General features: G+C 39.6%; 1 protein-coding gene across 1 annotated transcript in view; it reads right to left on the bottom strand.

Moving 5' to 3' along the window:
* AGO3 (argonaute RISC catalytic component 3) overlaps window positions 1-10,685 on the bottom strand; it is a 126,449-nt gene extending 115,764 nt beyond the window's left edge. Inside the window, exon 1 of the mRNA XM_067725471.1 lies at window positions 10,342-10,685. Within this exon, the coding sequence (XP_067581572.1) occupies window positions 10,342-10,360 (19 nt within the window). The 5' untranslated portion in view covers window positions 10,361-10,685. The remainder of the gene's footprint in view (window positions 1-10,341) is intronic.
* Between the last annotated feature and the right edge of the window lie 1,991 nt (window positions 10,686-12,676).

Genomic DNA, 12,676 nt, shown 5'->3' with positions numbered 1-12,676 from the left:
CTATCACCAGATTTCTCTCCTATGCCCTCTCTAGCATTAGGCATTAAAATTTTAAAAAACCTTTTATGTGTTTAAAAAAATAACTTTCTGCTGTTTTATTTACATGTGATGACTATCAAGATTGGCTTAATAATGTTTTATTTTTCTATAACCCCCATTCTCTTCTGAAATTCACTGCCCCCATAGACAATTTTTTAAAAATCAAAAACATAAAAAGTCATTTATCTATTCTATTTATTGAACAATTATTATGTTCGAGGTTTTATATATACATGGATTAATTAATAAGTCAGTTACTTTGCTTAAGTAGTTCACAATATACTCGGGGATAACCCAAAATTACAACAACAATAACAGCTAACATGTATTGAGTATTATATATCTGATATACATTTGGTGATTTCTTACAACATAACTTTTGAGGCAGGTACTATACTATACTGAGGAAACTGAAGCACAAGGAGATTAAAAAACATGTTCACAGAAAGTGGCAAAGCTACGATTTGCAAACAGGCAGTCTGATTTCAGAGCCTGGGCTTTTAATCAGTACACTATACTACTACAAACTAACACGTGCTGAAAATCTATCATTCATTAAGTCATCCATTCATTGACTCGTAAATGTGTTCAAATATTTACTGTAGGGCTTCCCTGGTGCCGCAGTGGTTGAGAGTCCGCTTGCCGATGCAGGGGACGCGGGTTCGTGCCCCGGTCCGCGAAGATCCCACATGCCGCGAAGCGGCTGGGCCTGTGAGCCATGGCCGCTGAGCCTGCGCGTCCGGAGCCTGTGCTCCACAATGGGAGAGGCCACAACAGTGAGAGGCCCGCGTATCACAAAAAACAAACAAACAAGCAAACAAAAACCACAAATATTTACCGTATCCTAAGTGCGAAACATTGTTCAAGTGAATAATTTTAATAATAACAATAAAGACCTGGTCCTCATGAAGGTTTTATAGGGGTGTGGGGCAGATTATATTGTATTTCTTTTTTGCCAATTAGGTAGTAATAACTGCTATAAAACAATAAGATAGGTTAGGGTTTCCCTGGTGGCGCAGTGGTTAAGAATCCACCTGCCAATGCAGGGGACACGGGTTCGAGCCCTGCTCTGGGAAGATCCACATGCCGCGGAGCAACTAAGCCTGTGCACCACAACTACTGAGCCTGCGCTCTAGAGCCCGCAAGCCACAACTACTGAAGCCCGTGCACCTAGAGCCCGTGCTCTTCAACAAGAGAAGCCACCCAATGAGAAGCACGGGCACCGTAATGAAGAGTAGCCCCCACTCGCCGCTTAGCCCACGCACAGCAACAAAGACCCAATGCAGCCAAAAATAAAAATAAATAAATAAATTTATTTTAAAAAAATAAGATAGGTTACGGGGATAGAAAATGTGTGTGGGGGGGGAGAGGTAGTTAGCCATATTAGATAGGTTTGTCAAAGAAGACCTCTTTGAAAAGGTGACAAGTAGGCATAAAACAGAAGTGAAAGAAAAAGTCATGTAGACAGCTGAAAGAGCATTCCAGGCAAGGAAAAATCAAGTATAAAGGAAAAAGCAGAAGTTTGCTTGGTGTTTGATGAACAGCAAGGAGACCACTGTGCCTGGAGCAGAGAGAACGGTAGGAGATGAGGTCAGAAAGATGCTGGGAGATCAGATCTTATAGGATTTGCAAGCCATGATGAGGTCTTTGGATTTTATTCTGAGACATGAGAAACCAACAAAGGGTTCTGAATCAAGAAGCATTATGATCTGACAAACTTTTTTTAAACAATCACTCTAGCTGCTGTATGAAAAATTATATGTAAAAGTACAAGCAGGGAGACCAGTTAGTAGGCTAGTCGACTTTCCACGCAAAAGATAATGTTGGCTAGGGCAGGGGTGGTAGCAGCTATGGGAATGAGGTCACTGTGGAAAATATTTAGATGGTAGACCCAACGGGAACTGCTAATGGATTAGGTGTGGGGTATGAGAGAAAAGAGCTCTCAAAGCTTTTTGGTCTAAGCAACTAAAAGAATTGGAAATGCACTTACTGAGACAGGAAAGACTCAGGAATAATAGAAAGCTTTGAGAAGAAATCAAGAGGATTTTTAGGACATGTTAACGTCAAGGTTTCTGTACAAGTAGGCATCTAGTAGGCAGTTAGATGGGTGTGGAGTTCAAGGGAGAGGTCCAGGCTGGAAATGTAGCTATGAGTGCCCTTGGCATATTAGTGATATTTGAAACCACTGGACCAGAGGAGATCACCCTGACTGTGGCAGGATACAGAAGAATACTAATAAGCTCTGGGAAACTCCCAATGTTTAGAGATTGGGGAGATGAAGATGAAACAGCAAGGAAGCAGAAAAGTGATAGCCAATAAGGTTGGAGGAGGATCTGGAGAATGTGGTGGCCAGGAAGCCAAGTGGAAAAGGAATGTCCAGAAGGAAGCAAAGTAATCAAATGAAGTTGAAGAGACAAATAAAATTAAGATTTGGGAACTGACTACTGGGTTTAACAAATTCTTTGTTGACTTTGATAAAAGCAATTTCAGTGAAGTTCTAGGGACAAAAACCTGACTGCAGTAAGTTCAAAAAGAATACCCTGGGGTTCCCTGGTGGCGCAGTGGTTGAGAGTCCGCCTGCCAATGCCGGGAACACGGGTTCGTGCCCCTGTCCGGGAGGATCCCACATGCCGCGGAGCGGCTGGGCCCGTGAGCCATGGCCGCTGAGTCTGCGCGTCTGGAGCCTGTCCTCCACAATGGGAGAGGCCACAACAGTGAGAGGCCCGCATACCGGGGGGGGGGGGGGGGGGGGGGAAGAATACCATGAGGGGACTTCCCTGGTGGTCCTGTGGTTAAGACTCCACACTTCCACTGCACGGGATGGGGGTTCGATCCCTGGTTGGATGGGGAACTAAGATCCCACATGCCTTGAATTTGATCAAGCTTTTTGGTCCTAGCAGTTTACAGTAAATTTAGAGAAACACGTTAAATTACACGATGAAGATGGAACCAGCAAAATCCAAACTGTGAGAAAGTCTAAAAGGACAAACAATCCATAAATAGTAGGGGGAAAGAGGATAGAAAACTTACAAATTAAGAGGCACTTAAAAGACATATCAATCACTCACAATGTGGGAAACTTATCTGGATCCTGACTCAAAAATGAAATAAATTTTAAAGAGGCAAATTGTTTAAAAAAAAAAAGAATAATATCTGAGACAAGCTGAAATTTGAATACTGACTGAATATTTGATATAAAGGGTTATACTATTATTTTATGCTGTGATAATGGTACTGTGGCTTATTTAAAGAGTCCATAACTTTTTTTTTTTTTGGCTTCGCCTTGCAAGGTTCCCCAACCAGGGATTGAACCCGCTCCCCCTGCAGTGAAAGCATGGAGTCTTAACCACTGGACCACCAGGGAAGTCCCCCATATCTCTTATAGATGTACTTAGTAGATATTTATAAATAAAATATTATTATGTCTAGAATATGCTTCAAAAAATACAGGGGAGGGGAAAGTAGAACGGACATGACCGGACATGGGCGATGGGTACATGGGAGTTTATTATACAGTTCTGCATATACATCCTCAATTTTCTATAATAAAATGTCTTAAAAATTAGGAAGAGAGGAATGTCATTTCCTTTGCATACTGAATCTCTTTACTATACCATTATACAGATAAGGAAACTAAGATTAAGGAAGATTAAAAGCACTGCCCAAAGTCACAATTAATTTTTTTTAATAGACTTTATTTTTTAGAGCAGTTGTGGGTTCACAGCAAAACTGAGCAGAAGGTAGAGATTGCCCATATGCCTCCTGCCCCCACATATGCACAGCCTCCCCGAATATCAACATCCCCACACCAGAGTGGTACATTTGTTACAATCGATGAACCTACAACGACACATCGTTACCATGTTAATTTGAGAGCCAGGATTTGTTTCCAAAACCCATGCTTTCTACACTATATTACACTGACGATTTTTTTCTCCATTATTGTTATTTTCCCTCATGCTTTTTATACAAACTGGTAAAAACCAAAATTCTGTTTCATGAATAAGCAATGTAACAGAACTCTACTGTAACTGACCATAAAATCATCAAATTTAAGTATACAAAATATTTTAATGTAAATTAGTGGAAGAAATAATTCTGTCAATACAACAAATTATACTTCCAGAGAGGCATATTTTAGTTATTTAACAAATACATATATTGCCCAATAGAGTTGAAAATGTAATTACACAGAAATAAAAAGCACTATCTGGCATTTCTACTTCAAACTTTTCTTTTAGTAGCTACAGCAAGTACTGGCTAATAACAACTAACCATGTTAAACTTCAAACAAAAAACCATACATTTTCAAAGCATATGTGCGTGTTGTTCACTGACCTAACAATCTAACATGTACTAGTGAGTCCAAAGCTAAATTACAGTCTATAGTAAATGTGATTGATGAAAATAAGCAATGAATAAATAAGAATCAACTACAGCACTACTACAGCCTATTACCAAATTGTGGATTTTCACTGGGAACTTTTGCTTTGATATTCATGGGATACCTCGTTTCAACCATTCTACTTCTAGGAATTTATCCTAAAGCAATCACTGGATCACTATACAAAGATGTATATATTAGGATAATTACCAAAGTTTTAGTTATAATTTTATAAAAAACTGCGAAGAAATCTAATCCACCATCAATGACACTAATTAATAATATAAAATTAAATGCGGGAATTCCCTGGCAGTCCAGTGGTTAGAACTTTGTGCTTTCACTGCCAAGGGCCTGGGTTCAATCCCTGCTCTGAGAACTAAGATCCCACAAGCCATGCAGTGCAGCAAAAAAATAAATAAATAAAATAAAAAATTTAAATGCTATGTACTCAGTAAAAATTATTATGTTGCTATATTGCTACATAGATATAAGTAATGATAAAGAAAAATATCCATGATACAATATTGAGTAGAAAAAGCAGGTTAAAAACTATATGATGACAGATGGATGGACGTTTGAGAAGATATACAAGAAAAATTTGCAATGGTTTTATCTGGAGAATGGGATCATATTATTGTCATTTCTATTTTAGACTTTCCTATACTGTTTGCTTTTTTAAAAATAATAAACATGCATTTTTACAAGCAGGAAAAAATTTTTATTTTTGTTTTGAAAAAATAAATGTGTTGACCTCAAAATTTGACATAATTAAATGCCTCTGTTTACTAGTTAACTCCACAAGGCTAACTAGTAAACATCAGCATGAGATTTCAGTAACTTCTTATCTACTAAGTCTACGTATTCATTCAGTGAACCTGTACAAACACAATGCACTTATATCAGATTACATTTATTATATTCACTGTAGCTAAATAATCACTCTAGAACATTCAGACTGTTGGGGGCTAAATTTCTCAGATGCACTATGGGGAACCATTATTTCAAAGCCATTTTTCCCCCTGGAAAACAAGTAGCCCACGCACTATGGAAATGCCTTGAGATTTATTTTATAATTAAAGTTTGGGTAGCTTTTGAAAAACTTTGATCACCCAAGCAAAAATTCAGAAAAATTTTGAGTAATTTTAGAGAATGTCACTTTTATGTTAAATACCCAGAGAGCAAGTCCTAATTTAGAAGCTATAAGTTTCTTCAAACAAACAAAAAAAAGGACTTCACTGCTAAGATATAAGCCTATTTTGCAATCTATTCTTCAACCTTTTTTAAAATTCAGAGATATATTAATGAACTTCTGTTGTAAGATTTAGAAATCAGTTAAAATATCAAATATTGGTAATGACTCAAAAATTGTATTATGTAAGCCTACAACCGAGAACACTTTCTTGCAAAAATGAAGAATATAAAAATATCCCATGACTATATCCTACAGATATCTTCTGATTTCTCAAGAACCTGATAATTTAGAAACAACAGAGGAATAACTGGCTGATTTAAAACAAGAATTCTTACAGATTATTTCATTAAACTAACATTCCAGACTAATGTACATAATTTATTGCAACCAAACCACAGAGAGCCCACATTTAAGATATAAGAGAAAGCATCAGTTGTGTAACAAGATTTTGCTAAATCTCAGTAGTCTTTTTTTTTTTTTAAAGCAATGGGTAGCCAAAGAAAATCATTAATATTAAAAACACAGATAATGGCAGAAAACTATAGAAACTCCAAATACAGAAAGGCTGTTCATGTATCCTAACAGCATAACCACTATGGTTGAAAAACCACACAATATTCTTTCTCACATCTGTTTTGTTAATGAGCCAAGAATGAGGGTCTATTGAGTATCCTAGACAACTGAACTAGAAGCAGGAATGTCTGGTGAATGCTGTTCATCACAACAAACCGAGACTAAACAGGTTTGGAAAGAATACTATTCTTAAATAAATTATCTTTTTAGCTTTACCTTCCTGAAAACAGATCACTTGCCTTTTCCTCCCATCCATTAAAACAAAAGAAAACCAAACCACACATAAATTACTTAAGATCCTAGTTTTAAGTATTATAAGAGGAAAAAAATTTTTTAGATTAACGAAATATAATATTTAATTCATCTTTCAGGTAGACCCTCAATTATTTTAAGGCTATGGAAACCAGTGTGAAAAAAGATGGTTGTGATATAAAGCAATGTAGTATTCAATTAGAATCTAACAGTTTATGACAATTTGGCAAGAATTCTATCTCGAGCCAGGGTTTTTCCATATACAACATAGAACTTTTCCTGGAAATGTCCCCTTTACAGGGCCTCTGGCCTCTTTGCATACTTTCAGACCAGGCCTACAGAACCAAACAAATGCAATGTTCCCACTGGAGAATATAAATTAATTCTAAATTATCAACCTATTACATAAAATTCTCTAAAAGAGCAAACGTAGCACTTAGAAACTGTTTCATTCATTTTAACCACTTTCCTAAATAACTTCATTAAAAAAATTTTTTTTAATTAATACATTTATTAGCTTGGAAATTGGTTTAAAACTTTAAAGAGTGGTTATATCAGGGTGATGAAATCAAGGATAAGTTTTTAAAGTCTTCATCATGTTAATCGAATTATGTTTAAGGGTTTCATAGATGTTCTTTTTCCCGCTTTACTTTCAAGTCTTTGTTTAGAAGAAAAACGTTGTTTCTTGCCTCCTTTACAGTTTTCCCTCAGGGCTTTCCATCACTGTCAGAGAAATTAAATTCTAAAACAAAAATCAAAATAATCTTTCACATTTTTATAAGTCCCAATGCCAGTCAACAGCAATAAATACTAGGAAAAAAGTTATAATGGCCACTCCAGAGCAGCACTAGCTAAAAGTTAAGCGACAATAAAGTAGAAAAACCTTTTCCATGTTTATAATTCATGCCCTCTAGACAGAACAGCATTTTATCTTCTTCAAGACAAAAATCTACAAGTGAGAAAATCTATATAACAATAAAAACATTTCCCAAGGGATTAAAGAAATACTAAACTGAAAACCTAATGGCATTACATATTTTAGTACTTTGAATCCACAACTTTTATCCACCTCATTCAAATTGAGCTTCCACACATCCTTTGGAACTTGTTCTCAAATAACTTTTCTTGATTTTTATTATTAAAGAAACACAGAGTCCTAAAACAACTACATTCAAACAGGAATTCAAGAATATAACTAAGAAACATAGTCTATTCACTTTTGCAAGATTGTGTAAGACATCTACCAAACATGTCAAATCACTTTGCATTATTATTAATTTAAGGTAATAGAAAATGTTTTTCTTCCATTGGTAGGTAAGTACAATTCCTTCTGCCCTTAACAGTAGTCTGACTTTACCTAAAAATACAGACTAGAATAGTACAGTCCTAAAAAATAGCTACTCAGGAGAACTGATATCTTAATGAACGTTTCTGCTTCTTTTATTCCCACTTTATTTGGAATGAAAATATATATACTCTTAGTCCAGCTGTAATTAAAGCATAAAAAAATAGGGTTTCATCAGAAGTTCCTCTAACTAAGGAGTCACAGGCACAGATGCTAAACTATTGATTATTATTATTTAAAAACCAATTGTGCCTGCCAGCTTTTTGGTTAAATCAGAGTTAACACAGTACTAAATCACTACATTGTACAGGACATCCTTAAAAGATCACTTAAAATATTACATGCAAAAGGGAAGAATAGACAAATATTAACTTTTAGTGAAGAACGATTTGCCAAGAAACAATTATATAGAATTTGTATCTCTAGTCCTCTAATGTAAATAAATTTAAGTTTTCTATGTATCCACCTAACAATTAGAATTTAAAATATTTTGCCATAAGATGATTCCTGAGAATCTCCACACAAAAGAAAAACTTAGAACAAAACTGGAGAGCCAAGATCCAACACTGACTCAATAGACTATCAGAGAAAATATGCATCTAAAATTTTTTAAACCAAAATATGTATCTGTCAAGTTCTTGATTTTAGACTTAGTTGCACATTTTTCCCAATTATGCTTTCGATTTCACTTGCAGCATAACAATTACACGTCTCAGGAAGAATGAAAATTTTGGTTTTGATGACAATCTTAAGCCAAATTATACTTTATCTTCATCATTAAATTACAATCATGTATAAACTGCACTGAAGAATAAACTTTGTGTTTCACGATGTCCAAGCATATGGCTGACAAATCTAACTATACCTCCTCAGATGGGAGGACAGTTAAATAGGTATATATTTCAGCAACGGCCCATGCAAAAAGAAGTAAAACTTATCTATAGCTCAAGAATTCTTAGGAGCGTTTACTGAATCGTACTTGGTGAGTTGGACCCCTTGGCTAGGCAGTTTGACTTCAGAAGTATTTTCTAAGATGTTGCCCATATATTTGGGAATAATTTCACATGAAAAACCCAAAAAAGAAAAGAACCTTAAAAATTTTTGGAAATATCTTTAAAATTTTAGGATAAGTAGTAAAGTGTTTAACTTTCATGTTTGTTTTCCAGGCTCAACAACAGAACAGTTATGTAAAAATCACGTATAGCTCCCAAATCATCACATTCCCTAAACAGTGTATTAGAAAACTGGAAAACAAAAGCAAGACAGTTTCGGAAACCTACAAATCAATGATAAACAAACGAGAGTCTAAAGCTCTTCACAATCTAGACAAACCTTTCCCTTTTAAAGGAGACATGAAAAAAAAAAAGAGCATGCAAAAGAGACACGGTAAAAATTGATTAGAGAAAATTCCATATAATAAAACTTGTAATAAACCCTTCTCCCCAGCCCACCTCTACAATTCCTAAGGGCTTTTTGCATCTATTTGACAATTATACTCCTTAACGTAGTCAACAAAATCTTTAATATCATTATGTCACTGGTTTCTTTCATATAAGTTTTTCTTATCTCATATTCAGGTGCCTCTCAAATTGGCAAAATGAGATGTGAATTTCAGGGACTTGTGGTACTATTAGTAAGAAGACACCCGCCGCTTAATATTTTCATAATTAAGTTATAAAACTGTGACTGGCTGGATGAAGCATACTTCCAAATTTAACATACCAAATATGATCATTTGGAAAGCAAATCGTTATGTAACACCTACTTTATGTCCTTCAATTAATTACAGACCGTAAAAAGTGCTTTTTCTTTTTTTAAGATAAGTACTGCCCATGATGCAATTTTTTCTCAAGACTGTCATTTTTTCCCAAGGAAAGAAGCAGTTTTCTTAAATTCCAAATTTCCAAGAATATGACAGCCGATTCTCTAGGGAATATAGAATGAAAACATATATATATAGTCAGCAATTTTAAGATCTACCTCCTCACATCAGCAGTGATCCAGGCTGATACGACATTTCCAAGATCCTCAGGAACTATTATATGTACCATGCTGCCACAAACATAGATGAGAACTCGGGGATGGAAGAAATTCCATCTTGCATTTGACGTTGCACTAATACCTGTTTCAAACTTAATTCTCATCTGTTATCTTAATGCATCTTCACAACTACAGAAGGGAGATACATAAGGGAGAAGGCTGGCCACCCAGTGCCTCTACGGGACACACTACCCGATTAAAGAATACACACCCCGTTGTATCTTCAACTGGAGTAACAAAAAAGATGGCAAACCCTTCTAGACTCCGGGGAAAAAAGAGTAATATGGCCTAGGGAACCCCAAACTTCAACCCTTTGAGCAGTCTCTTCCCCGCAGTGTCATCGCCTACTCCGTGGCTCCAGGGAACTGCGGCGGGGCTGCGGGGAGGCGGAGGAAGGGCCGGGCGGGGGACCGAAGGGGGACGGCGCTCACCTCGCGCACCTGGGCCGGGGCGCAGGGAGCGACGATGCTCTGCGGTTACCCCCAACGGACGGACCAGCAGCTCTGACTCACTCACCTGCGGAGCCGATTTCCATTCATGGAGCTGGGGAGAATGCTTCCAGCGAGAAGGGCGCCCGCCACTGAGGGCAAGGAGGCGGCGCAGGGGGCGACGCGGCGCGACAGGAACCCTCACTCGGCCCCGAGGCGGGGTGGTGACGGCTTCTCCTCAGCAACCGCACTCCGAAAGCTCTCGTCAGGAAGAGCGGCCGTCGGGAGGCAGCGCGCAACTAGGAGAGAGGAAGAAGCGTGAGGCGAGAAGAGACGGGCTCCGTGCGGAACTTGCGTCGCCCGCGGCCGCCTACGATCCCAGTGCCCCTCCACGACTGCGGCGCCGCCGCCGACCTCCCCGGGGGCCGCCCCCGGAAGCCTGATGGCGTCAGTTCCGCTGCCCGGGCTCTCGCCCGACATCCAAGCCTCGCCTCTCCGCCCTAACCGTGCGGACGCGACGTCTGTGCGGGCGCGGCCGGCGCAGAGGACGCAGGGGAGGTGTCGCGGAGCGGGCGCCGAGCCTGGGCGGGGCCTGGGGCGAGCGCGATGGGGTGCGGCCAACGGCCGCGAGCTGGGCGGGGCCTGCCCTCCCGCGGCCCTCCGCCCGGCCGTGCCTGCTGGAGACAACCCCGAGGGGCTGGACTCCTCCCGCCACCTTGGTGCGGGACAGTGCCTGCCCGAGGCGAGGTCGCGGAGGGCGGCAAAGCTAACCTGGACAGGAGCCTTCGTGAAGCGTGGCTGGTCTGAGGTGCAGGACCAAGACCTGCAGCTGTGAAGGCCCTGGGCCAATCTTGTCCTGGGGAGAGGCCCCCTTCTTCTCGAGGCCCTCCCGCCACGCCCAGTTGGGACCGACCCACGCACCTCCTCCTCTGCAGGCGGTCAAGTGACCACCAGCAGTTAGTTGATCAAGCCTGTAGAGTTGCTTTGAGGACCATGTTTTTTTTTGGGGGGGGGGAAATGTACAATATAACTTGGGGAAAGATTATGAAACAGGACTTGACACAAACATCAGTTCTTATAATTTCCATGTTAAAAACTCTTTAATAACGCCTGGTCACACCAGGACCCAAACTCCATCGCGGGGCCAGCTGTAGGCATAACGGGGCCCCTGCCTTTCCCCTCAAGCGAGACTCTTCCTCATCATGCGACAGCTATACTGGTCGGCCTCCCCTAACGGGGAAAGCGCTTTTCTATTAGACCTGGAGCCTCTCTGCTTCTGGTTCCCTTGGCCAGGAGCCCTCTCCTTCCTCTTCACACTCACCCCTTCCCCTCCGCCCCCCAACCGCTCTTCACACCTCAACTTAAGACATTTCAGATGCCTTTCCCGGACCTCCGATCTATAGTGAGGTACTCCTGTATACTATTACAGTATCTCCTTAAGAACCCCTCTCCCAATCTGCAATTTTTTTTTTTTTCCAATCTGCAATTTTTGTTCACTAGTTTATTGGGTGCCCCCTCCTCCACTAGAATGTAAGCTTTATAAGGTTATTAAGACCAGCACATTAGTATTTGTTGCCTGAAAGAAATGTGATACTGTTTTATTCAGGTTGAGGAATGATTCATGATTTTTCCCTGTCTCTAAGTATCAGTAATGTTTAGACTTTTAACAATCAAAATACATTATTTTTTTAAAGCTTGGCACAAAGAGGAAAGGGGGGGAAAAATCCTATCTTTAGTTCCCCCCCTGTCACTGTGGGACTTGGATCAGTCACTTGAACCTCTGGGCTTCAGTTTCCTCACAGTTGTTGTGAAGTTAGGGAATGTACATAAAGCACCGAGAAAATCCTCCCTAAATGTTAGTGAGGGCATTTACTATTGTTATCATCTTAAAGCACTTATTAGATGCACCTACAGTAAACACTTAATGGATGGGATTCAAACCCATATCTGACTCCAATTCTGCCTCACTTCTTCCTTCCCATCCTTACCCCTTATACTGAAAATGCCCTCCCCAATTTCAAACTATCAAATGTCACTAGATGAAACACTGTATCTTAAAAGTTACTTTCAATCTTTGACTCTACACAATCCAAGTCCTTAGCAGCATTCAACAGGGGTAAATAGAGTCTTTCACCCCTCAACCCCCTCAACTGGTTCCCTAAATGACTGCAAGCTTCTTGGCTTTGTTGACATGGATTTAACAGGATTGGGACCTTCTAATTCAGCCCAATTTAATAAATGTCAATGATCCCTTCCCATCTACCTCTGCTATCCATGGACCCCACCTGTGAGCCCATTATGAAAGGCTCATGAATTGTAATATCACGAAGTAGGAAGGCAAAAAAGTTTGAATGATTCTGCCCAAAGCCAAGCTGTATGAGGCTCTCCCCTGACAACATGCACACCCTAGTTTTGGATAACCT

Source organism: Pseudorca crassidens, chromosome 2 (assembly GCF_039906515.1).
Source record: "Pseudorca crassidens isolate mPseCra1 chromosome 2, mPseCra1.hap1, whole genome shotgun sequence".
Lineage (NCBI taxonomy): Eukaryota > Metazoa > Chordata > Mammalia > Artiodactyla > Delphinidae > Pseudorca > Pseudorca crassidens.
This window is presented reverse-complemented; position numbering and strand designations above follow the sequence as displayed.